The sequence below is a fragment of the Primulina tabacum genome, chromosome 4 (assembly GCF_025594145.1).
Source record: "Primulina tabacum isolate GXHZ01 chromosome 4, ASM2559414v2, whole genome shotgun sequence".
In the NCBI taxonomy this organism is placed as follows: Eukaryota; Viridiplantae; Streptophyta; class Magnoliopsida; order Lamiales; family Gesneriaceae; genus Primulina; species Primulina tabacum.
Window position 1 is genome coordinate 5,882,561 of NC_134553.1, and position 27,202 is coordinate 5,909,762.

The 27,202-nt window shown below is 34.2% G+C and overlaps 3 protein-coding genes and 1 long non-coding RNA gene across 7 annotated transcripts; 1 reads left to right on the plus strand and 3 right to left on the minus strand.

Moving 5' to 3' along the window:
- The first annotated feature begins 965 nt into the window (after positions 1–965).
- On the plus strand, positions 966–13,807 carry LOC142542795 (peroxisome biogenesis protein 19-2-like). 2 transcript variants are annotated; one of them, XM_075649621.1, is made up of 5 exons: positions 966–1,198; positions 1,299–1,347; positions 1,521–1,830; positions 12,772–13,088; positions 13,458–13,807. In XM_075649621.1, the coding sequence occupies exons 1-5, from the start codon at positions 1,159–1,161 to the stop codon at positions 13,501–13,503; spliced, it is 762 nt and encodes a 253-aa protein (XP_075505736.1). In that variant the 5' UTR covers positions 966–1,158; the 3' UTR covers positions 13,504–13,807. The 2 variants fall into 2 exon arrangements, with proteins under 2 accessions (XP_075505736.1, XP_075505737.1); XM_075649622.1 differs by having other exon boundaries at positions 1,524–1,830.
- Positions 2,530–10,572, minus strand: LOC142542793 (uncharacterized). Of its 3 annotated transcripts, XR_012819589.1 has the most exons (3): positions 10,347–10,572; positions 5,110–9,528; positions 2,530–3,520 (listed from the first exon to the last, which is right to left on the minus strand). XR_012819589.1 is itself a non-coding variant. In XM_075649618.1 (2 exons), exons 1-2 carry the CDS (start codon positions 9,232–9,234, stop codon positions 3,435–3,437), a joined length of 837 nt encoding a protein of 278 aa, XP_075505733.1. In that variant the 5' UTR covers positions 9,235–9,927; the 3' UTR covers positions 2,530–3,434. The 3 variants fall into 3 exon arrangements, 1 of the variants encoding a protein (XP_075505733.1); XR_012819590.1 differs by lacking the exon at positions 5,110–9,528 and having other exon boundaries at positions 2,530–3,749; positions 10,347–10,456; XM_075649618.1 differs by lacking the exon at positions 10,347–10,572 and having other exon boundaries at positions 8,484–9,927.
- Positions 13,808–14,631: 824 nt separating the features above from the next.
- Positions 14,632–19,018, minus strand: LOC142542794 (putative glucuronosyltransferase PGSIP8). The gene is made up of 5 exons (XM_075649620.1): positions 18,446–19,018; positions 16,428–16,686; positions 16,062–16,263; positions 15,818–15,965; positions 14,632–15,495 (listed from the first exon to the last, which is right to left on the minus strand). Exons 1-5 carry the CDS (start codon positions 18,709–18,711, stop codon positions 14,958–14,960), a joined length of 1,413 nt encoding a protein of 470 aa, XP_075505735.1. The 5' UTR covers positions 18,712–19,018; the 3' UTR covers positions 14,632–14,957.
- Positions 19,019–20,750: 1,732 nt separating this feature from the next.
- LOC142541488 (uncharacterized) lies at positions 20,751–22,189 on the minus strand. The gene is made up of 3 exons (XR_012819352.1): positions 21,346–22,189; positions 21,183–21,262; positions 20,751–20,968 (listed from the first exon to the last, which is right to left on the minus strand). It is a non-coding gene; the product is annotated as an uncharacterized LOC142541488 (long non-coding RNA).
- Positions 22,190–27,202: the final 5,013 nt, after the last annotated feature.

The window sequence follows — 27,202 nt, forward strand, 5'->3', positions numbered from 1 at the left end:
TAGTTCTATAATATTTGTGAGGTGTTTGTTCTCCTGTATTAAGAGAGTGTGTGATCTCTTTGGAAACACAGTGAGTGAGTTGTACACCACAAAATATTATAGTGGAATTCTTTTCATCTTGCCCATGGTTTTTACCCTAATAATTTTTAGGGGTTTTCCACGTAAATCTCGGGGTCCAATTTATTCTTTATTTTCGGGTTTTATTATCTCAAATTTCGCACATGGGACCAACAATACTCTTAGCATAAAAAGTAATATTTTTTCATGGATGACCCAAATAAGAGATCCGTCTCAACAAATACGACCTGTGAGATCGTTTCACACAAGTTTTTGCCGATAAGTTTTTGTCTTAGTTTATGAATGAGTTTTTCTACTTTATTAGTCTTGAAAATGGGCATTTAAATTCATAATTACTCTTATCCTAATCATTTAATTTCATAATTACTCTTATCCTAATTAAATTTAACATATTCAGTATGCCCAAATATTATAATGATATTTTTTTGTGAAAAATCTAATTTTTTTATATAAAGTAAATATGAGACTGAAATTTCACATTTCAAAATTGTGCCAAAGAAGAAGCTAGCTACTTAATAAATTCTAAAAAATTTCAATATTTTTACGATTCACAATATTTTCTAAGTCAATAAATTTAATTATATTATTGTCTAGTATAACAAGGATACATATTATATAACAATATTAATATGTTAGAAAATATTAATAATATTAAAATGTTATGAAACAAAAAAAATATTTGTGTTGGTGGATTATATGATTAAAATGGAAAAACATTTATTAATTTCTAATAGGAATTCATTTATAAATAAATTTAAAATGTAGGGTATTTTGGTCATTAAACAAAAAGATTAATGACTCGTGATTAACAATCTTTTTTTTAAAAAAATTGATAATAAAGTTTATAATCACACCTAAATAATCGAAATTAATTAACCGACAATAACTCTAAGCGAGCAATTTGACAGTAGGCGCACAAGCCTCGAGCCCGTCCGAGTTGAACACGTAGCAGATTCGATTCTGGTTCGAAGAACCACACGGCGGCTCTCGGGTCCTTTTTATTCCGCGCGAAGATCGGTTAGCTAACTTAGCTGGATTTCTCATAGAAAAAGGGTGTTGGGACTCTGCGAAGGATTACTTATGGCTGACCATCCCGAGGATTTAGACCAGCTTCTTGATAGTGAGAAGAGAAACTCACCCATGTTCTATATTTTTTGTTTCATATGTATTTACTACTCTATCCACAGAATACAAGTGACGTTTTTTCAAACGTTTTGCAGGCGCTTTGGATGATTTCCAGAACCTTAATCTCACCTCTTATGCCCAAAGGTATGTTTTTTTTTTCTTATGCCCAAAGGTATTTTTTTTCCTGCTTTTGTTCCTGTAGCTATGAGGGATGAACGGTTGCGTTCTCTTTTGTGTTTTGGTATTTGTTTTAAATTTATAGATTTCGTGGGTTTTTTTTTCAAAATGTTGAGCTGTGGTGGAGTTGTGATTTTTAGCAGTGGCAACGTGGGAGGAAACAAGCAAGATAGTTCATCTTCATTGTCTGGTGCCAATGTTCAAGGATTAGGATTGGGATTGGGCTTGCCTGATTTGAGGATCAAGAAAAAGGGTAAGCAAAAGGCGCCATCAAAGCAAGAATCACATGTTACTGAGGCGCTTGATAAGCTAAGAGAGCAAACGAGGGAGGCTGTCAAAGGATTGGAATCGGTGACTGGTCCGAAACAACAAGTGGGTGCAGATAATTTGGGAAGTGATGCAATGCTGGAGGATTGGGTTAAGCAATTCGAGGAACTTGCTGGTTCTCAGGTTGGTGTTCTTTGCTAAATATTCTGTAGTCCATGGTTATTTGTTTTTGACGTCTTGTTTTAACCTGATTGTTTTGGTACGTTAAGTGCTTTAATTGTTCTTAAAAAAATTCTGCTTGATATTGTTCTTGAATTTATCATTGTTCTTAAAGGTTTCCTGATGTGTCGAGAATAGTTTGCTCTTTAAGGATGTTTCTCATGTGAAAATTTATTGGTCTCGAGTACTCTAGGGATAATTATTGACTATCTACTTTCTGTGAAAATGAAAGTACTGAAAATTCCAAATTTTTGTTATTTCTTCATAAAAGTGGTCTAGGTAATCTAACTCGTGCTTTTTGAAACTTTTATTCAAGCATCATTATCTTTCAGAGTATTTCTACAAAAAATTGTGTTTCTTGTGGCTTTTCACAAGTATGGTTGGAAGTACATGGCCAATCCACAAACTCCCTCTGCTGTTTTGCTTGGTATTATGATAGCTAGAGAAAGGTAGGATATTTTCATGATTAAATAGGGACAGCATACCAGATTTGTGAGTTTAAGGCCGGACCTTTGGTATGCAATTTTTTTACGATTCCATCACAGGTATTGTAACATTGAAATGGTGAAGTCTGATGGAGAACAGATGCTATATTGAAATGCCTTATCAGTTATCACTTTGAATCCTAAATTGCATGAATATGATTTCCCGTGAAAGCTTACAAAATTTGCTACTTGGTTAACCTAACTAAATACTTGAATCATAATTTCTTATCTTCGTGCTTGGCAACTGCAACCTATTCATTTTTCATCATGCGAGTTGACTGGGGACAAAGTGGCGTCTTCTCAGAATCAGAAATGAGAATTTAATATGCTATTTACATATCAATGTCTTTAATTTAGTTTACTTTCCTTTTTTTAATATGATATGAAATAAATGTCACCTCACTTCAAGCAAGAATATTTGATACAATATGTTTACATTGCGCTTCATCTTATTATTAGTTTTGTGATGTTGTAGAGCTTGACTGCTTAAGTTACGACTTCCAGAGTGGAGGAATCTCATTCTTGACAGTTTAAGAGTGTGCTATTTTGAAGTGACCAAATCAGGTTTATAATCAGAAGGCAATCTTTCACAAAAAAAAAAAATACTATCTGAATCCACACTCAATGTAGCACCACAAGATGGGGGCTCAACCAAGCAAAAATTGTCGGTAATCAGAAATCTGGGGAGCCTTTCCAGATTTATTTAATAGATAGGTGATAGATCTCAGCTGAGGGATGAGGCCACTTCCATTCAAACTAGTCATTAGACTGTTGTGATTTTTTCTCCTTTAGTATGTTCCAACCACTTTTTTTGTCATTTCTTGTAAGGCCCGGATTTTGCATACCCAAACACACGCAATATTTGTAGAGGTCAAGCCGTGTTTAAAGTACCGATAACCCATATAATCAACACAAGGCCTAAAATTTATAAAGAATCATAACTTATTTATTAAAAGGAAATAATGAGTCAATCTCTCAATCATATCAATGAGTAAATAAATCGGTCTTTCAAAGGACTAGCCAAAATAAAAAAAATTATAATAATACACGAATCCTAAAAGAACTCAATCAAGTCTCCAAACTCTACGGAACATCCTCTATGTCATCACCATCCTCAATGATCTCTTCTATATATTCTACGTATTCGTCTTCCTCATTCAGATTATTACCTGAAAACAAAATTATTCAGTACACTCCTGTATCCAGCCACTAATTCGATCTCAAGGATAACGACAAAAGCTTTCACAAAAATAAATAATAAATACACATGTAAATAGGATGACAGAATGAGATAATAGCAGAATGACAGAAACCAGATAAGAATTTCCATCATGCAGCACTTTGACCATAGGGAAATAAGAGGTGGCTCACATGCTTCCCCACATGCAGCACTTTGACCTGCAGGAACCAAGAGGTGGCTCACATGACAGACAGAACAGAACAACATCTACAATGGGACCCCATCATGCAGCACTTTGACCATAGGGAAACAAGAGGTGGCTCATATGTATCCCACATGCAGCACTTTGACCCGCAGGAACCAAGAGGTGGCTCACATGACATACATATCATCCAAAATATCACCTAGAACATAACCAATACAGAATTCCAACAAATAAGGGACAATAAAACATCGATAACAACAATATGCATCTAAATTCATTATTGTGGAGCTTTTGCGAAATAATGTCGGACTAGGAGTGTACGCACCTGATGTCCTTAGCTTAATTGTGAATACTAAATCGGGAATCTTGAGTAATAACAAAATCTATAACCAAAGTTATTTTAATTAGATAATCATGATTATCCTACAATAATATCACGGTTAATTAATAGAAAACAAAATGACACTTTCAATTTGTTTTCTTATTATCATGATTGGTCATTATTAAACTTGACTATCTAGTTTGCACCAAATCACACCAGTAACATTCAACCATCTCTTACTTTGACCGAGGGACCAAGACTTTTATTTAGGTACTGAGGCTTGCTAATTACATAAAACAATTGCAAGTTTTCTACAATTAGACCTTTATTTCAACTAAATTTACTAACCAATTCAGTCACAACTCATAATTCCAGAATATGAAATTTAAGATATTCTCTTTAACCATACACGTATAAAGAAAATCACAATTTTAATTACTTTGCTAAACTAACAGTAATCCAATTTTGAAGTCACTAATCTGTTATTATGAATTGTATTCTACGACAAACCCAAATTCTATTCAATCCACCCCATCAATCTCATTTCCAAATCAATATATATTTTAAAGTTTCCTTGATAAGAGAAGGAGAACAACTAACAATATTACCCCAAAATACAAACTAATCTTGAATTAAAAGTGCACACAACCTAGGCAGTAAGAGTCAGTCAACTTGTTGGGTGAAGAAGTCTTTTTTTTTTGAACGGCGCTGATGAGATTTTTCTTTTGGTAGGGTTCTCTTTCTTTCTTCTTCTTTTTATTTATTTATTTACAAATGTATGTGTGTATACGTTATGCAAGAAAATGGGCCAACAACTAATTATTTTTTATTTTGTGAGCCCATTAATTAGTTATGTTCTTATATACATATATTTACAAATTTTAATTGGCTAGGATATGGGGTGTTACATTTCCTTCCTCCTTAAAGAAATTTCGACCTCGAAATTATTATGCATGCCACACATATGCTCAAATGAAGCACGTATACAAATAAATGAATGTAGTGCATGAATTTGAAGATATAATGTTTTGGGATTAGCTACTTGTCTTACTCAAATAACTCTGGGTTGGATTTTCTTATCTTGTCCTCTAGTTCCCAAGTCGCCTCCTCGACACCAGTGTCTAAGCCACTGGACTTTCACCAAGCGAATGGTTTTATTTCTCAACCTTCTTTCCTTGCTGTCCGAAATTTTCAAAGGTTTCTCTTCATATTGTAGAGCATCATTTAACTCTACTTCATCAACTTTTAGCACATGACTTTCATCAGGTTCATACTTTCTAAGTAATGAAACGTGAAATACATCATGAATCTTGGATAGTTGTGGTGGCAATTCCAATCGATACGCCAAGTCACCAATCTTGTCAACAATCTCGTAGGGACCGACATATCGAGGTGATAGTTTCCCATGCATCCCAAATCTCATAGTTCCTCGGAAAGGAGATATCTTCAAGAATATTTTATCTCCCACTTGAAATTCTAGTGGCCTTCTTCTTCGATCGGCATATTTCTTTTGTCTGTCTTGAGCTGCTATCAATTTTTTCTTTATCAATTGAACTTTTTCGATCATTTGCTGGATTACGTCCGGACCTGTAAGACTTCGTTCGCCTACTTCTTCCCAAAATAAAGGAGAACGACATTTTCTACCATAAAGGGCCTCAAAAGGTGCCATACCAATGCTGTCATGATAGCTATTGTTATATGCAAACTCCACCAACGGTAAAGCTTCTTGCCATCCCATGTTAAAATCCATCACAATGGTTCTTAACATATCTTCGAGTGTCTGGATGGTTCTTTCAGATTGCCCATCCGTTTGAGGATGGTATGCAATGCTCATACTCAGTTTTGTTCCCAAAGCATCTTGAAAGCTTTCTCCAGAATCTTGAAGCAAATCTCGGGTCTCTGTCTGACACTATCGAAATTGGAATACCGTGATACTTCAAAATCTCTTTGATGTATAATTGTGCCATTTCCTTAAATTTATAACTCTTTCGGTACGGAATAAAATGTGCAGACTTTGTCAATCTATCCACTATTACCCAAATTGCATCACAATTCTTAGGAGATTTCGGCAGGTGAGTTACAAAATCCATAGTGATATGATCTCATTTCCATTCCGGAATTTCGAGACTCTTGAGTAATCCACCGGGTCTTTTGTGCTCAATTTTAACTTGTTGGCATGCTAGGCATTTCAATACAAAATCTGCTATATCCCTCTTCATGCCTTTCCACCAAAACTTTTCCTTCAAGTCTTTATGCATTTCTTGCCTCCTGGATGTACGCTAAAATGACTAGAATGAGCATCTTTCAAAATTTCTTGTCTCAAGTCCTTATCACTTGGTATAACCCATCGACCATTTAGTCTCAATGAATCGTCTGTTGCAATCCCAAATCCAAACTTGTGGCCTTCGGTAGCCAATCTTCTTAACTTCTGAATCTTTTTGTCATCTTTCTGGGCATCTCTTATTCGTTGATAAATACTTGGCTCAACTGTGATTGTAGCAACTTTGATTGGTTGGTGCTTTCCACTGAACATAAATCCCAACATACAACAATCCTCAATTAGCTTAGAAACTCCCTTAGTCACTTGCACAACATTCAATGTCTTTCGACTCAAGGCATCTGCAACTTGGTTTCCCTTGCCTGGATTGTAAGATATATTACAATCGTAATCTTTCACTAAGTCCATCCACCTTCTCTGTCTCATATTTAAATCTGGCTGAGTAGAAATATACTTGAGGCTCTTATGATCAGAAAATATATCGAACTTAGCCCCATAAAGATAGTGTCGCCATATTTTCAATGAAAACACTATGGCTGCTAGCTCTAAGTCGTGAACTGGGTATTTTAGCTCATGCGGCTTTAATTGTCGTGAGGCATAGGCGACTACATGTCCATTTTGCATCAAAACACATCCTAAACCTTTGTGTGAGGCATCAGTATACACTGCAAATCCTTCAGTACCTTCAGGAATAGTTAAGACAGGTGCACTCATTAATTTCTGCTTGAGCTCTTCAAAGCTTTTCTCACATTCTTATGACCATTGAAACTTTACTTCTTTCTGTGTCAGCTGGGTTAATGGTTTTGCTATTTTTGAGAATCCCGCGATGAACCTTCGGTAGTATCTTGCTAGACCCAAAAAACTCCGAATCTCTGGCACTGACTTTGGTCTTGACCAATTAAATACGGCTTCACCTTTAGTCGGATCAACTGATATGCCCTGTGCTGATATCACATGGCCTAAGAAAGTTACTTGACTTAGCCAAAATTCACACTTACTCAGCTTTGCATAAAGTCAATGTTCTCTCAATGTTTGCAATACTATTCTCAGGTGTTCTTCATGTTCGTTCCTTTGTCCATGAGTATACCAAAATGTCATCGATAAAAACTATGACAAATCGATCCAGAAATTCCTTGAATACTCGATTCATCAGATCCATGAATATTGTTGGAGCATTAGTCAATCCAAATGGCATCACTAAAAATTCATAGTGACCATATCGGGTTCTAAATGCTGTTTTTGGTACGTCTGCCTCCGTCACTCTCAATTGGTGGTATCCAGATCGTAGGTCTATCTTTGAGTAAATAGCTGTACCTTGAAGTTGGTCAAACAGATCGTCAATTCTCGGCAGTGGGTATTTATTCTTTATTGTTGCTCTATTAATTTGTCTATAGTCAATACATAAGCGCATCGATCCATCCATTTTCTTCACAAATAACACTGGGGCACCCCAAGGTGAATTGCTAGGTCTGATGTACCTTTATCTAGTAGCTCCTGCAATTGATCCTTCAATTCCTTCAATTCGGCTGGGGCCATCCGGTATGATGCTCTTGAAATGGGTTCGGTCCCTGGTGGTAGGTCAATACAGAATTCCACTTCTCTCTTTGGTGGAAGTCTCGGTATTTCTTCTGGAAAAATATCAGGAAAGTCTTGGACCACACGGATACCATTAATACTCTTCTCGGCTTCTTCTGCTTTCGTTGCATAAATCAAGCACACATCACATCCAGTCTTTAGTAGTCTTTGCATTTTTATAGCAGATATCAGAGGGACTTTTGCTCTCGAACCTTTCCCATAAAATATGAATTTATTCCCATCTTCAGATTCAAACTGTGCCACACGTTGATGACAATCTAATTTCGCCCTACATCTCTTCATTATGTCCATACCCACGATACAATCGAAATCATTCATGTCCAATACTATTAGGTCAGCTATTATTTCGTGGCCCTCTTGAGTTAATTCACAGTCCTTAACTATTTTCTTGATTATCAACACTTTTCCCAACGGTGTAGAAACAGTAAGAGGCTCAGACATAATAGAATCATGCAATGAATGTGCCGATACAAATCTCAAAGATATGAAAGAATGAGTAGCCCCACTATCAATCAAAACATACGCAGGAATTCCATGAATAGAGCATGTACCTGCAATGACATCATCTTCAGCCTCCTCTGCTTGTTCTTCAGTCAATGCATAAACACGAGCCTGTGGTTTTTGTTGTGCCTGGCCTCCATTAGTGTTCTTATTCTGGACAGGACGACGAATGACACGAACTGTTCTAACTTTATGTCCTTGCTGTCCCACCTGGTCTGGTCGAGGTTTTGGTTGGGTACAGTCCTTGGCTATATGATCTGTCTTGCCACATCTGAAACACGCCCTAGTAGTTCGGTAACAAGTAGAAGTATGATGGTTCCCTCCACAAGTCTCACATTTGGCTTTCGCAAAATAATCTTGATGACTAGGTCCTTTGATCCTTTTCAAAATAGTCCTTTGTAATATCGGCGTCGGTCGCTTCCCTGAACTGGTACCACCACTCGAAATCTCTTGAGTAACTGCTGCAAGGCCACTCTCAGCTAGCTTTGCCCGATCTAATAATTCAGCATATGTGTTTGATCTGTTAGCTACCACACGATCATAGATTTGGGGTTTCAACCCCATAAGAAAACGGTGCATCTTCTCTTGCATGTTTCTTGCAACCCAAGGAGCATATCGGATCAAGGTACTGAATTTCTTAGCATATTCGGCCACAGTCATGGTCCCCTGTTTTAATTCAAAAAACTCTGTAACTTTTGAATCTTTGTCCGCTTTGGGAAAATATTCTTCCAAGAATGCTTTCTTAAAGTTCCCCCAGGTAATCACACCTTGTGTTTCTTGCAGAAGAGTCATATGCATCATCTTTCAATAAGTAAACTGCAAGACGTACTTTGCTCCTATCATCACATCCATAAGCCTCCAAACTCTGTTCCATGCGACGCATCCAGCTATCAGCCTGACTAGCCTCTTCGTTTCCATAGAATTTTGGTGGGTCTAATTTCAGAAAATCAGAAATTGTTGCTCTCATTCGAAAACCCACAGCTTCGCCTCTTGCAACTCTTGCTCTACCTCGCGCCTGATTTCCATTTTGATTATTGCTGTTGGCATCGTCTGATACATCGTCGTTAATCCTCACTTGTCTACGTGGCGGCATTTCTATTCTGAAAATCTCATGTTAGACAGGGTATTATTTTCCCAAACAATATGCAATAAGATGGTTACATGTTAAGAAACAATTACGTGAACGCAATATAAAATCTTATTATCCTACATAATTTTAAAGGTGGACAATCAATAACCAAGTATACAAAAACATAAAACTCAGTCCTAGATCGCCACTAACAGCTTTGTCTTAGTCATTACTTAATACTAAACTCCACGAAAGATCTTAAAACCTATGGCTCTGATACCAAAATGTAAGGCCCGGATTTTGCATACCCAAACACACGCAATATTTGTAGAGGTCAAGCCGTGTTTAAAGTACCGATAACCCATATAATCAACACAAGGCCTAAAATTTATAAAGAATCATAACTTATTTATTAAAAGAAAATAATGAGTCAATCTATCAATCATATCAATGAGTAAATAAATCGGTCTTTCAAAGGACTAGCCAAAATAAAAAAAAAAATTATAATAATCCACGAATCCTAAAAGAACTCAATAAAAATTCAAGTCTCCAAACTCTACGGAACATCCTTTATGTCATCACCATCCTCAATGATTTCTTCTATATATTCTACGTATTCGTCTTCCTCATTCAGATTATTACCTGAAAACAAAATTATTCAATACACTCCTGTATCCAGCCACTAATTCGATCTCAAGGATAACGACAAAAGCTTTCACAAAAATAAATAATAAATACACATGTAAATAGGATGACAGAATGAGATAATAGCAGAATGACAGAAACCAGATAAGAATTTCCATCATGCAGCACTTTGACCATAGGGAAACAAGAGGTGGCTCACATGCTTCCCCACATGCAGCACTTTGACCCGCAGGAACCAAGAGGTGGCTCACATGACAGATAAAACAGAACAACATCCACAATGGGATCCCATCATGCAGCACTTTGACCATAGGGAAACAAGAGGTGGCTCACATATATCCCATATGCAGCACTTTGACCCGCAAGAACCAAGAGGTGGCTCACATGACATACATATCATCCAAAATATCACCAGAACATAACCAATACAGAATTCCAACAAATAAGGGACAATAAAACATCGGTAACAACAATATGCATCTAAATTCATTATTGTGGAGCTTTCGCGAAATAATGTCGGACTAGGAGTGTACGCACCTGATGTCCTTAGCTTAATTGTGAATACTAAATCGGGAATCTTGAGTAATAACAAAATCTATAACCAAAGTTATTTTAATTAGATAATCATGATTATCCCGCAATAATATCACGGTTAATTAATAGAAAACAAAATGACACTTTCAATTTGTTTTCTTATTATCATGATTGTTCATTATTAAACTTGACTATCTAGTTTGCACCAAATCACACCAGTAACATTCAACCATCTCTTACTTTGACCGAGGGACCAAGACTTTTATTTAGGTACTGAGGCTTGCTAATTACATAAAACAATTGCAAGTTTTCTACAAATTATACCTTTATTTCAACTAAATTTAGTAACCAATTCAGTCACAACTCATAATTCCAGAATATGAAATTTAAAGATATTCTCTTTAACCATACACGTATAAAGAAAATCACAATTTTAATTACTTTGCTAAACTAACAGTAATCCAATTTTGAAGTCACTAATCTGTTATTATGAATTGTATTCTACGACAAACCCAAATTCTATTCAATCCACCCCATCAATCTCATTTCCAAATCAATATATATTTTAAAGTTTCCTTGATAAGAGAAGGAGAACAACTAACAATATTACCCCAAAATACAAACTAACCTTGAATTAGAAGTGCACACAACCTAGGCAGTAGGAGTCGGTCAACTTGTTGGGTGAAGAAGTCTTTTTTTTTTTGAACGGCGTTGATGAGATTTTTCTTTTGGTAGGGTTCTCTTTCTTTCTTCTTTTATTATTTATTTATTTACAAATGTATGTGTGTATACGTTATGCAAGAAAATGGGCCAACAACTAATTATTTTTTATTTTGTAAGCCCATTAATTAGTTAGGTTCTTATATACATATATTTACAAATTTTAATTGGCTAGGATATGGGGTGTTACATTTCTTCTCTGGCTTTGAACTTTTTTTAGAATAAAATCCTTGCCCAGGGAATGGTACACAGCCAAAAGGCATAAGGTAGTTAATCCAGTGTACAATTTGGTCCATTTCTCTATTTTATGGTAGCATGGTTTAATGATCTAGGTGATGCAACCATGTTTCTTTCCGTGAGTGCAGTATTTATATTTATGGAACAAAGAAAGGCTTTCGGAGGTAATGGCTGTACTTGTAAACTCTAAATTATATTCCACGACATAAGATGAAACGAAGGGCAAGTGGAATTGTGCTGAGGTGATGTTCACAATCACAACATCAAATCAGAGTGCATATATGTATTGATGCTTAATGGCGGCATATTTTCCGACTTGCTTATGCCAATTTCTCATTTGGCAGCAGATTAGTGGATTTGATGGCTGAGTGGCTAATACTTTAAATCGAAAACAAGTTTCTAGAAAGTGTGACTGAGGTAGGGAATAGAGCAAAGTCTTGTTTTGTTAGGAATTACCTGAATCTCACTCATCTCAATTCCTTATTTTTCATCCATAGTGGCTAATACTTTGATTGAAGCCGATCTTCTGAAAAATGTGGCTGAAGTAGGGAATAGAACTCCTGATTTATTAGATATTTACCTGAATCCTCACTCATCTCAGTTCCTTATTTTGATATAATTTTTTTGTTTTATTTAGAGTGACATACATAGGTTATTTTTTGTTATATCGGAATTTGTAGTGAGTACTCATCGCCAGATACTTGTTAGTACATTTTATTGTATTTAACTTGATCCAATATATCTAAGTAGTTTATTTCAATTCTCAATGTGGCAATTTTATTGAAGGGACATGCACAATTATTGGATAGGTTTAGGAATTAAATCAACACCCTTTTATGGTCTTCCATGTGCTTTCTAGGCAGGATAGATTAAGCAGTTGAGCAAATTGATTTTGAAAATGCAGAAAATATGCTTCGCATTTTCTGTTTTCATCCATATAATTTTTCCCTCATCCTCCTTAGCAACCCGATGTCTTTTTTTCTCCAATACCTGATTCTTCAGGCGCGTGATCTGGTGATCGGTGGAGGGTGGTAATTGGTATCTTGTTCATTGTGTTTGAATACAATGTATCTCTGTTCTTTATAATGGTCCAATCAAAGTAACAAATCATGTATTTGGGCTCATAATTGCAGGACATGGAGTCGATTGTGGAGACCATGATGCAACAACTTCTATCCAAGGAAATTCTTCACGAACCTATGAAAGAAATTGGAGAACGTTATCCAATATGGTTGGAAGAGAATAAAGCTAAACTAACTGATGAGGAGTATGCACGCTATTCCCACCAGTATGAACTCATAAGAGATCTTAACCAAGTTTATGCGTCTGATCCCAACAACTTCAACAAGATTGTGGAGCTGATGCAGAAAATGCAAGAATGTGGCCAACCACCTAATGATATTGTGCAAGAGCTTGCTCCAGAATTTGATTTATCAAACCTTGGACAATTGTTAGTTCATCTGACCTTGTTAGTGTAGTTTTAATACTAACTATGACTCCAGGCAAGCAGGAGCTATGTTTCTGTTGGAAACTATCCTGTGATAATGAGAGTGGTTCAAGTCTTTTGGGATTTTCTAAAGTCACTAGTATACACGCATCTCAGTTGTTATCATGGCTAGAGACTGTCGTTTGTATGAAAATGTGATATTTTGGAACTGATAAAATAATTTGAGTAAAAGTAACTTGTCAACTCTAGTTTCGGATTGTATCGATATTTTTATCAAAAAAACAAATCTCATGATTCTATATCATCTTTCGGTTTCTTTTTTGTTTTGCATGCGGGTATAGCTGATGAAAAATTTCCCACTCTCTTGTGCAGGTCTCCTGAAATGTTCGAGTCTCAACAAAATTGTTGTATTATGTGAGGTACTTCATGTTGAAAGTCATGCTTTTCTTCTTGTGCTATTATTTGCCAGTGTGGAGAGAGGATGCCAAGAAATGAAGTAGATGGTTGGCAGAGTGTTATAATATTCTGTAACTTGGTTTGATCAAAACATCAAATGCTACTCTATTAATCCCTTTTAATTGGCATTCATTACAAAAGCTATGTTTTGGTGAAGAATTGTTTCCGCAGATTCATTATTTGGTAAAACAAGTAGGGGCAGCCTTGTGTTAGGTAAAAAAGATTTTGAATGTTGAGATTGGAATTTTTAATTACATTTGTGTTCACGTTGTTGCTCAGTCATGTTGACACTAACTTCCTCCCAAAGAATTGTATCAGTTGCTACTAAGAAATCCTGTATCACACTGCAATCATTGGGACACATGGTAAAACCCAAGCGTATAAAATAGGATGTGGGAAGTTGAAATCGTCTTACAAGTATTTTCTAGTATTAAACCTCAGAGTGGATTTGGGTAATGGTACAATAAGGAATACAGTTCCAAATTTGTGGCCTATCTAATCATCCTTGAGCTTGTTTGGCATTTGACTGGGTTGGTTGCTAAATGGAAGAACGGTGCTCTAAAATCTAAACTGAAACTAATTGTCTGACCGGTGTTTTACCTTCTTTTTTGTCTTACATCATGAGGGAAGTTACTAATGAAATATTTTTAGTACCTTGACGTTGAAGATGCAACTTCCAAGTCAGTCAAAAACTGAACATAGGTTACTTTTTTTGTCGCAGTTTCTTGATTCCAAGACAATGGGTTGTGAGCCTTATTTTTCAAGTGAAAGGATCTAAGTTTACGCTTGGTCAAGATTCGCGGTGAATGTATCTAAAGTCGATATTTACTCAGGATTAGCTATTTTACATTGTACGCATTGAAATGTCTGCATTCTGATTATTCACGACCAACAATCTACGTATGTAAAATGGAATCCTGACAATGACAATTGAAAGATTTCAGAGTAGCTTATACATTTCTAAGAATCGTTAAAAATTTAGATTGCAGTGTATGCGATATTAGCAGGATACCATCAGTTGGATAACAAGAGACTTGTTTGCAAGACCGATAATTTGATCATATATTTTTTTCACTCATGTAACCTGAGAGATTCTGAACCTATTCGGCATGTTGCAGCTTCGGCCATGAAATTCGAATAGATACATAAAAGTTGTATACGTCAGTTCACAGCAAGATTGATTCTAGATACATATTTACTTTATGAAAATCAATTTAATCGATCAATCACGAAATTATCGATTCTACGCTGATCAACTCAGATCAGAACACGGTTGACAGAATCCCACTTGCTTCGTGAACGCAAATAGTTGTGTAAAGCTAGCCAAGGATGAAGTAAAATGGGGTCCGAACGTTCTAAATCATAAATCTCCACCTCCACTTTACTCCATGGAGAATGAAATTCTGTAGATCAGTCTCAGTACAACTTGTTGAAACCCGAGGCTGATGCATTTTCCCCTAATCTAGGCAAGAACACTTCCCTTTCAAGAGATATTTGAAGGGATGACATGATCTTAGAAAACGACATCCAGAGAATAGGCGAGCAGCAAAAAGAGTAGGCGAACACCGAGAGTGCCCTCACAACACCATTGGGATACCAAGGGTAAGCCATAACGACAAGGGTTCCCAAGATTTCGATCCATGGCACTAATATGGGAAGCACTGGTAGAAGAAAAGCGTTGGTTGCAATGCAAGAAAGTGAGAAGGCACCGAGCAAATAGAGACTCCAGCCAATAAGTGGGTGAATAGTGTGGGGAATTAAGAAGAAAGGAACAATATATGCAGCAAGAATGGACCATATGGCAATCAATTTGTAGCCCATTTGTACGAAGATGCTCTTTTCTTCTCGACGATAGCATAACTTGGATAAATTGGGACGTGCTACACGTGCCACAGCCATTATTCCTATGTAGAATACAGCTTCAATGAATACCATAGGCATTTCTGCACCATACCTGTTGGAAAGCGATAAATGAACAGATTAGATCATGTTACAAAGTAATCAAGAGCATGTTGGCAAAGAGTTGCACGCTTTGTCGATAACACAGCCATAAACGCTGAAGAATTTGAAAATAACCAACGTCCACAGCAAGATGGCGAAGGATAGAACCACAAGGAGAATAATAGGATTGGTCGCATCTTTCTCGAAGGAAAAGAAAAACATTTTTCATGCTTAATGTGACGACTCTTGCTATCACTATATCAAATTTCTCATTCTCTCACTCAGAAGACATATAACTGCCCATTTTTTGGCATGGTTTAAAAAAAAAACCATACCCTAACGTTTGAAGCCGTTGTTTATGCCATTGGAGTCCTAGAGGTAGAACTGGCCACGACCACCAATACCATGGTTTCAACCATGGAGCACCAGGAAAGGTGACAACACTGTTAGGTCCACATGGTACACTCCACCGGAGCCTGAGATCTAGATCCAAATAGCGACATAACATTAACAAGACACAAGAAAACATGATAGTGAATGTGCAGAATCATTAAAAAGGTAGGAGCTTGACGTGCTTACAATAATAAGAAGCATCCATTTGATAGCCTAGAGGAAGCCTATAGGTTCCTTCAAGCTTTGTTCCATTTGAAGGAGGATTAAACATTGGCCGATCTAGTAAATCAGGGAAGTAGCTTCCAATAAAACCTTGGTCTGCACCATCCGGGTTACTTCTTCCTTTCTCCAACTCATGAATCATATCATTGAACACCATCACCGATGGCTGCAGTAATCACACGTGAATTTTCACCAAGAAATCAATGGTACACTCCTCTGATTATGTTAGTTAACACAATCATATATTGGTTGCACACTGATCGGTAAGCATTATAGTGTTTTAAGCATTACATTTTGAAGGGAAACATATGCTAGGGGCGAATCTCGCACCTGCAAAACAAAGAGACCGGTGTGGAAGATACAAGGATTGATGAAAACTGCACAAAACTGCCCACATTGGAAAAGTTCATCAGCTCTTTGGAGGAAGAGATTGTCAGCATCAAGCATGACCACACGCTCGTAATCGACTAAATTCCATGCATAAAGCTTGTTCAGTGTTAGTTTAAATCTCCAGTCAAAATTAGATTGGCTGCTATATGGATTTTGTATATTGTTAACTCTCATCACCTTCGCCCCATCTTCCTTTTCCCTAAATCACAAAAAGAAAAGAAACCACGATCATGGTATTTTCTTGGGATAGACGTACGGCTCCTTGCTAATGCAGATAATGTCATCACAAGTCGAACAGCAAACAAAAACAGGTTCTGTTTTTTTAATCTAGCGAGATTGGTCGGCATATCACTCGGTATCATACCATATATATCACTAGTTGTCGGATACCGTCAGTCCCATAGGCCATAAATCCTATACAAGTCTAGCACGATCCAAATTGCTGTGGCACAAGATACAAATACTTCAAAACAATCTGATTCATACACAAATTTAAAAAAAAAATCATCTAGCAGACTAAAATGTGTAATTTCTCCCTTGCTAAGACCATTACACTGTCTGGATGAGACATCACACGCTGGTTCCAGGTTTTGGTCATAAAAAATATATGAGAAAATCCACACGCTAGCAAGCTTAGCAGGCATTTTGTAACATCCAAAACTCAAGTAGGCCTAATAATTCTGTATTCACCCACTAAACGATATCGTTTCATGACACATTGTTCCCATTATGATAAAGATAACATTTTGTGAGTCGACTCCAAGCATAACTAATATCATAATTAGGCGAAAAGATTTGTACACAACTCAGTGGCCAGTGGACACTGGATAGAGACAGATGAAGAAAGTGTCCTACTTGCCAATTGGCAGCCCCACCGAGCAACATTCCAATATTGCATATTGAGATAAATAGAAAAAATAAAAATATCATTTGAAATAAGATAACGAAGAATTATGACAGAGAGAGACCACTTGTGAAAGTTGACCCACTAACTCATTAATATGACAAGCCATTGGTGTAGCTCAAACCAATTGGGATTCTAGCTAACTCCGCTACGCACAAGTATATATCTTTCAAGAAAAGAAAAGACATCTATAATTGCCAAATTTAAGGCAAAAAGCCAAGAAAGCATATTTATCGAAGAATAACGAATCAATGTGCTTCGTTTTCACGCCAATTCATTTATCAAACCGACAAATCATTATATTATATATAATATTTTATGAAAAGAAAAACGGTATAATAAGATTTCTAATTTAATGACGAACTAGAATAAACATAAGAGAAAAAAATATCTCGTTTCGGCGAAAACATGGCATGCCGTTTTGTCTCGATTGGCTTAATATATTATATTGATATTATTAACCGAGGACTACATGTGATTGATTATTTGGTCACGTGTTGACCAACTCCTCTCTTACAAACTGGATTTAAGCCAAAAAAATAAGTAAAGATTACTCTTTCTTTTTATCAAATCAAGCAGTCCAAATACTGTAGAATCTGATTTAGGCACCATTGAAAAAATTCAAAAGCATCTGAAATCTCCTTGTGCTCTATTTTTCGCGTAAAAAGTAAACCAAGGAGCGAGGAAACCCACCGAAAAGTCTTTCCCTTTCCTTCCCCGTTACGGAGTCTGTCAATATATCGTGGAAGAAATATATTGACGGAGAAAGCAGACTTGCACATTTTTGTAACAATTTTAGATGATTCAAAGATGAATAAAATAAGATGTTAAATTCATTTCCAGTAGCAGGAAATAACAGCAAATTCACCCTACAAAAAAGTCGATAATATTTTAAGCAAGAAACTTGCCACACGCCAACGAAAAATGTCGTGTTCATTTAATTTCAAAACAATATCTGTAATGAATTCCAGAACCCAGAACAAGAAATGCATTTTCCACTCGAGACACCCCAAGAAATGAGAGAGAATACGAGGAGCCAGGTTGAATTACTTACAGAGCTTGAACCCAGTGGTGGGGCACATCCATGGAGGCAATGACAACAAGATCAGCATCAACCTTAAGCTCTCCGAGAGATCTGAGCATCACACGGGTGGCCACGTAGAACTCGTAATCTCTGGGAGTACCCATATACATCATTGTAGCATACGCGTTTTTGTGAACCCTCCTCTCGCACACTACACTCACTGCAGCAATATTCAAGACCAACCATCCGATTAAACAACCCGGAACCACTTTTCTTCCGCAGACCTTTCCTCCCATTTCTTCTTCCCGATTTCGATTCCTTTAAAACATCCCAAATGGAGATTTCAGCTCTCTAATGGATATTTCATCTCCCTTTTTATTCTTGCGTTGTTATAAATAGAAACAAATCGCCAATTATGTTTCCACCTTTAAAGTGTATATGATTTGTATATGCACTTTCGTAAGATTGAAGCTTGGGGTGTGTATGAGTGATGGAGTTTGGTTTCTCTGAAAATGATTGCGAAAGGGAAGTCGAAATGAGGAGAAATTTTAAGGTTGAATCTTGAACACACCGTTGTGTGTGTGTGTTTAGTGTGTGAACATCGAACAAAGGAACAGTGTGTATACATTTTAAGGGAGGGTGGCGCTAGGCTTGGTGGTGAGGGCCGGGCCGGGTCTGAGGGGGTAGGGGAATTATAGATTATTAATAATTGGGATAATCTGGTTTTCTGGATTTTATGCAAAAATGTCCTTAATTTATATTTTTTAATAATTGGGATAATCTGGTTTCTGGATTTTACGCAAAAATGTCCTTAATTTATATATTTCCTCTCATTCAAATTGAATATTTCATTCTTTTACAATTTATTGTCAATTTTTTTACTTCTTTTTTTATTATATATTATTCTATTTTTGGTTTAAGTTTTTAAAAAATAATTATTCAAACTAATAATTGTACGTACACAACACATTGCATCTTTTGTACCTTTATTAATAATAGATAGATTCATTATATGGTGGTTTAGATTTTATATATGATTAAAAAACGAGGTACCCCACATTTAGAAATATTCACTTTCTGCTAATGAATTTTCATATAAACAAAATCACATATTGTAAATCTATATCAATTTTTTTACCAAATATAATATTTTATATGAAAATTTATTTTTTTAAAAAAAATAGAGGAGTCAAATTTGGTTGAGGCATTCGAGAAATATATCTATAATATATACCAAAAAGCTCACGTGAGACGGTTTCATGGATCAATTTTGTGATACAGATATTCTATATGAGTTACCCATGAAAGCCAAAATATTTTTTATTGTAAATATAAGAATTGTTGACTCGTCTCATAGACAAAGATAGGTAAAAATATCTCCCAAAATACGTATTATATATATATGTGTAACTCAGTTATACTATTTTATAATATTCAATTATTATAATTATAAACTAAAATATCATGTGTAAAATATTATTTCTTTGTGAAACATTGGAGTGATTGTATCGGGGTACCGTTGGGCTGTCCCTGCGTGGACGGCAAAAACTTGTGTGAGACGATTTAACGGATCGTATTTTGTGAGACGGATATCTTATTTGAGTCATTCATAAAAAAATATTACTTTTTTATGCTAAAAGTATTACTTTTTATTGTGAATATCGTAGGGTTGACCCATATCACAGATAAAGATTTGTGAGACCGTCTCACTCTCACAAAAGACCTACTCTGCGTGGACTTGGTTGCGGAGGATTTCCAATTCCATTATGATTGGTTGACCGATCTGGAAAGTAAGTATTCGTATTAATCACTATTTAATGTTATTTGATACTTGATAGGATAGTGAGAGATAAAGTTGAATTAATGCAGCTTTGAAAATTGAAACCAATTATATGGAAATAATTAATCAGTAAATATTTTTTATTTTATTCAATACAATGATACATTTATTTCATTTTTTTATAAAGTTTTTAGATCAAATATACGTGATGGGTATTACTCTCGTGATAAATTCATCGACCACAATTATATTTAAAAATAAATTATATGAGATCAAACTAGGGGTGGGTAACGGTCGGTTTGGTCCGATTTTACTCTACAACAGTTCGATTTTTTGGTTTTCGGTTTTGAATATCTCTAGTCCAAAACCAAACCATTTTATTACAGTTCGGTTCGATTTTTTTGTAATGCGGTTCGATTTATATGGTCGGACGGTCAGTTATATACGGTTAGCTAAAATTTTGTAAAACAATAAAATTCTATGTCACTTTATGCCTCTAAAATCTAAATAATAATATTTGTCAAACATTTTATATATATATATATATATAACTAATTAAGATACGTAATCCGACCATGATAATTGGTGCCAAGTCGATAGAAAACTAATGTCCGAAAGCATTGACAATTGACATGCTAAAAAACCATAATCTATGGAAACAAGGAGGGAAGATACAATTAAAAAACGACTAGGACAGAGGGTAGAGGTTCGTTCACTTTGTAGGGCCATCTCTTTCAAAATATTTGAACTTCCAATTCTCAAACTCCAAAATCCTGTTTAGCCAAAAAAAAAAAGACATTAAATTCATTACAATTATAAAGTTATTATGAATCACAGTTTTGAAGTAATAACTTGAACTTAATGAAACTAATTGCAAAGATCTTTCACAAAGTCATATAAAAAAAATCCTATTTTATGGAAAAATAATAAATTCATTACAACTAGTAACAATAAGTGAAAATGCTTAAAATTAACTAGTTAACTTACAATATTTCATGGAAATGATTATATATTGGTTATGTAAGAATCTCTTCCAATGCAAGAATCCCTTCCAATATTGATCAAATCTAAAAAAATAAGAAAATTATTACCAACATTAAATAACAAAATAATTCCAAAATAAAACAAAAAAAATACACAAATTTCTTACCAGATTCAATTTCTTCAAGATGATCCAAGTCTTCTTCTATTTTAATGGGAGAAGATTCTTTTCGGAACCAATCTTGAAAGCAAATGAGAGCTTGCACTAATCGAGGTGTTAATGAATTCTAAATGAATCTAGAACACGTCCCCCGGTGCTAAAAGCACTTTCTGATGTCACAGTAGAAATAGGAATCGCTAACACGTCACGAGTCATCTTAGCCAGAGTAGAAATTTGGAAGAGTTAACTTTCCACCAAAGCAAAATATCAAAATGTTCATTTGCAACCTCAACAACTTCATCGAGATACCTATCTAACTCAGTCTTAGCATCCATATTTCCACTTTCAGCCTTATATCTCAAGTATTCTTGTTGTATTAGTGTTCTTTTATGAATATTTCATGCGTTTATACCTGATGGTTCAACTTTACTAATAGATGATCCTTGAGACATTTTTGAAGTGACCTTCCTGTATTCTTCAAACAAAGAAGTCATATACAACTTTATTTCAACTCTTAATTGCTCCCCTTTCTCTTGCCCATACATCTTCAAAAGCACAAAAGCCACATAATCAAATTTGAAACGAGGATCAAGCAAACATACAATAAAAATCATCTTATTCATTTTTTCTGGAGCACCCCAATATTTGTCAAATTTAGATTTCATCTTTTTTGCCATCATAGCCAAAACATTGTCATCACTCTCTACTAACAACTTTAAAGCACAAGAAAGCTCGTCAATTTCATGAAAGTGGATATTTGAAGTAACATATAATGAACCTGAAACTCTCAAGGTAAGATTATAAAAAATTTCAAGAAACTTCTCCATTTTTCTCACATTTTCCCAATCATCACTTGTCAATGCACCTACATCCTTTCATCTTCACAAACATGAGTAAGAAGATGATCCAACAATCCAGGATCATGAATACCATAACTTACAAAAGCATTTTCAATATGTAATGAAAGCAATTTCCCTTCCATAGTATCTCATTGATGATTTTATAATCAACTAAACATGAGTTGAGAAAAGGGTAGTACCATTTTTAATGTAATATAAAAGTTTGTTTTTTGCTACTTTTAGGCTTTTGTTTTTTTTAAGATTCATCAAATTATTGTAAAAAAGTCACATGTGTTCAATATGTTCTCAAATATATGCAAATAAAAAAATAATGTAGCTTGTCATGGACTTGGTAGATGATACTCATATAAGTAGTGCACTCATCCACTCAGCAAATGACATGAATCATACATCATGGTTCAATATGTTCTCCAATGTATGTATCAAATAAAAAAAATAATGTAACTCTTCTTGGGTTTGGTAGATGATACTCATATGGATAGTACCTTTATCCACTCAACAAATAACATGATACCGAGTGAAGAATCATGATTACTCATCCATACATCATGAGTGGTCATGATTTATCTACTTATGTTATGTGATGGATGGATAAAGACACTATATCTGTAAGTAGTATGAACAAAACCCTCCTCTTGTAGCCATTGAATCATTGAATCAACGCTTGGGACATTATTAAAAGACGACATCGAACTAACTAAATTTAAGACTAGGACAAAAATATTACATTTTTAAAGCAGTCAATGATATCAGAACGAATGATCTGTTATTTTATTTCTTTTGTTGGTATTCAAGCACTTCTAATTTTTTCATAAAGTTTAAATACGTTGTTTTCAAATGTGTTGGATTTACCAAATAGAACAACTGTACAAGTATATATGAGTAGGTCTCTTGTGAGACTATTTCACGAATCTTTATCTGTGAGACGGGTCAAACCTACCGATATTCACAATAAAAATTAATACTCTTAGCATAAAAAGTAATACTTTTTCATGGATGACTCAAATAAGATATTTGTAATACGACCTGTGAGACCGTCTCACACAATTTTTTGTCGGTATATATATATTGGAAAATTTTCAGAGGTATTTAAGAGATCTGCCTTATTATAAAATCAATTATTAAGAGTTTGACACGAGCGTACATAATACAGATAAGATAATACGTTCGTACAGTATTTTTTTAAAAAAAATCATCGGACTACATACAGATATTAATATTAACTACTTTTCATGCGTTCATTTAAAATTAATTCATTGATCTTAAAATAAATCCCATCAAATGCATTTTATAAATATTTATTTAGACACCAACTCGATCGAAACTTTAATAAAAATATTTTGAAAATAGTTTTAAGATGATAGTTTATTGGGATTTTAAATGTAAACTCATATTCGATACCTTCGAGATTATAGTTACAAATAAGATTCACCATGGCAATATTTGCGCGGCTTCAGCTCGGGGGTATACACCATCTAGGATGCACGGTTGCTGCAGAACTATCGCTATTCATCATGGGATGCAAGGTGCTTTTATTAATGTATCGGTGTTCTTTGATTCTTATAATATTGTCAAAGCGTTAACATCTTCATCGGAGAATCTTAACCCTAAGCGATTTATTATTTTGAACATCTTAGATCTTCTTAATTCTGATAGTTTAAAAGAATTTGTTACGTTAGTAGATGTGCGAACACGGTGACTCAATGTCTCTCACAATTTGTTTTGTCTCACCTTCACTTTTATTTTGAATTGAAGGTTCTTACACATTTACTTTGTCTCACCCTTCATATTTGTCTCGAGTTGAATGTTCTTATTTATCTTTATTGATAGATGTAGCTATTAACGATTTATCTAATGGATATTTTGGTTTTTAATAATAAAATAACATTATATTTAATCTCATCAAGAATATTTATATATATATATATATATATTTTATAGATAGATACTTTATATTTGATACAAACTTTATGGACATATTAGGAGAAATTTTTCCCATCATATTTATATTTAACCTATATACAGCTAGGGATAGCAACTTTCCACACAGGTTTAGGGTCCTACGGAGAAAACCCGAAACGGGGATGTGGATCCACGATTTTTTCGGGTTAGGGTTCGGAGATTTTCTAAAATCCCCGATGTAGTTCGGAGCAGGTATGTGATTACTATCCTCGTCCCCGAACCCGTCTCGAAAATAATATCAATAATAAAATAATAGTATTATTATATCAATAATATTATTATTAATATTGATATTAATATTAATATTATCACTAATAATAATAGATAATAACAAGTTTTGGTTTGAGAAAATATCTGAATCCGTCATCGTCTTGCCATATTAATATTTTTGAAACGGGGATGGGGGCGGGGATGAGAAGTTGATCCTCGAAGTTTCGGGTTTAGGAATTCCCTGAACCCGAAAAAACGGAGATCGGGACGAATATGAGGGTGATGATGGAATTCGAGGACGGGGATGAGGATGACAAACCCGCCCCCGTTACATCTCATTGCCATCTCTATATACAGCCGGGATCGTTGCATTAAAATTAAGAGAAGAAAATAAATAATAATGGAGTTTTAGCCCTTCAAACTTTTTTCCGATAGATGTAAGTCACATGACCAATCACAATGTAATTTTTTGTCTTTTATTTTCTGTCTGAACTATCTTTATTTTTATATTCCTTCAAAGATAAAAAAAAAAAAAAAGAAAGAAAAAAGGATGATATGAATATATAATATCAAATAGATAGTAAAGTAAAATATTCACATGTAATTTGAAAAAAATAATAATAATTACCTGAATCGAATTAAATTGAAAAGATAGATTTACTGACTTGATTAATATATAGTTTTTTTTATTATGCACACTTTTGTGAGCACGCATGATCTGGTATTGACTTATATTATCTCAAAGAACACATGGTGGACAGCCACTTTGTAATCCTCTTCAATCTCCTTGTGTTTATCATAATTTACGAGCCACTAAAAGTGGGGGGAAAAAAAACAAACAAAAAAAAGAAAGTAGAAAAAAGAGACGCATTTGTTTGTGACCTTGCGTGTAAGAAACAAACCAAATTTATGCCAAATGCTCTTCTTTAGACCAAACATTAAGCTATACATCATCATGCAAAAGTATAAAAATATTTATTTTTGAAATCGAATATTTTTATTATATATGAAAATTAAGAATTAGCATAATAATTATGTTATATATAATAAATCATATATTTTTTAAAGTAGTCTATTCGAGTTCGGATCATATGGTAAGAGTCCCAAAAATATAATATATACTAGTTACTCTGCACACGCGATACGTGTGTACAATCTTTTTTCTCATTATCGATGGACTAAAGTGAAATTTGACAAATTATGGAGGGACTAAATTGATATTTGAATTGTTGAAATAAAAAAAATAAAAATAAAAGTGTGTGTGGAAATTGAAAACAAAAAATAAAAATGTAATATTTGTATCATATAAGGGTAAAATTGGAAGATTGTGTGTGGAAATTGAAAAAAAAAACAAAAAACAAAGTGTAATATTAGTATCATATAAGGATAAAATTGGAAGAAAAAATTGGTGTCCTCTCTAGGTAATTATTATCAAGTCTTCACATTTAATAATATAGTATAGAAGTATAGATTACTACTAACTTATTATACATATATAATTCAAATAATTCGATCCTATATTTAATTACCTTGATAAGCATGAGATACTGCGTTTAGGGGTGAACATTCGGTTCGTTCGGTTTCTCACTAAAACCGAATTAATCGATTCAAATTAAAATCGACTATTTCGGTTGGTTACCGAATTAACCATTTTTTTAAAAAAAATTTAAAATTAAAAAGATTATATATAAATTTAATAATTTAAATATTTTATTTTAATCAAAATAAAACACATTATTCATAAAAAGAAATTAAAATAAAAATAATTTTATACAATATTAAATAAAAAACGTTAAAAATTATTATAAATATACGTAATTTTTAATAAAAAAATCAAAATTATTAATTTAATAATTTGTTAACCGATTATTTTTACGAAAACCAAACCGAATTAATCGTTTTTTTTATAATTTCAAAACGGAATTATCAAGTCAACCGAATCAAAATTTTGAATTAATTCAGTTCGACTGATTAATAATTAATTAGAGCATTGAATTGTCAACGTGTATACAACCTCACGGCGTCCAAAGTATTAAATAATTCAAGAATGATGGGTAAATACACTTTACTTTTATCAATCATTAACATTTATTTATGGCCGTCCCACATTTTAATAGGATACCGACCTTTCAATTTTCAATTTTTTTTTCAAGATATCATTTCAGAAGTTAATTTTACTCGTAAACAAATATTAGTTTTTATGTCAAATATATTATATTTTACTCAAAATGTTGACCGAGTCGACTTCTCTCACATATATAAATTTATAATATCGTCACTGCTCTTCAATTTTTACCATATTATGTTCCAGGATAAAAATTTAACGCATGGCGTCAAATAATTAATATATTATGTTTTGTCCTCCATAATTGCTATTCATCCGTGGTTAAACCCGATTGATTTAAAAAATGCACCTGTTGAATGGAATAAGTTATCAATCGATATTGAACATACACTTGTATCATACAAGTGGTACGGCGATACATATACAAGCATCTTGTTTAATATGACAGAAGTTTTTAGGAATTTTGAATAAAAAAAAGATTCGTGAGATCGTTTTATAAGTTAACTTAATGATACAGATATCTGACCCAGCCCAATTCATGAAAAATATAATTTTGTTGTCAAAATTATTATTTTTAATATGATTATGGGTCAAGTTGACTCGTCCCACGAATATTTTTATTTGAAACAATGTCTTACAAGAGATCTTTTCATTTTAGAATTGATTACTGAATAAAACAATATATATGCCTATTTGTTTGCCCGTATAGACTTTGCCATGAATTGCGGAGTGATAAAAATAAAATAATAATAATAAAAACAAAAAATTA

Excerpts from the sequence above, each read along its gene's own strand:
- LOC142542795 (XM_075649621.1), top strand. The coding sequence starts at position 1,159 with ATGGCTGACCATCCCGAGGATTTAGACCAGCTTCTTGATA. Across the intron at positions 1,348-1,520 it reads CTCACCTCTTATGCCCAAAG|CAGTGGCAACGTGGGAGGAA; the intron begins GTATGTTTTTTT and ends TGTGATTTTTAG. Across the intron at positions 13,089-13,457 it reads TTATCAAACCTTGGACAATT|GTCTCCTGAAATGTTCGAGT; the intron begins GTTAGTTCATCT and ends TCTCTTGTGCAG.
- LOC142542793 (XM_075649618.1), bottom strand. The coding sequence starts at position 9,234 with ATGATGCATATGACTCTTCTGCAAGAAACACAAGGTGTGATTACCTGG. Across the intron at positions 3,521-8,483 it reads TGAAGATGATGTCATTGCAG|GTAATAATCTGAATGAGGAA; the intron begins GTACATGCTCTA and ends TTTTGTTTTCAG.
- LOC142542794 (XM_075649620.1), bottom strand. The coding sequence starts at position 18,711 with ATGGGAGGAAAGGTCTGCGGAAGAAAAGTGGTTCCGGGTTGTTTAATC. Across the intron at positions 16,687-18,445 it reads CACCACTGGGTTCAAGCTCT|GGAAAAGGAAGATGGGGCGA; the intron begins GTAAGTAATTCA and ends TTTGTGATTTAG. Across the intron at positions 16,264-16,427 it reads CCGGTCTCTTTGTTTTGCAG|CCATCGGTGATGGTGTTCAA; the intron begins GTGCGAGATTCG and ends TGATTACTGCAG.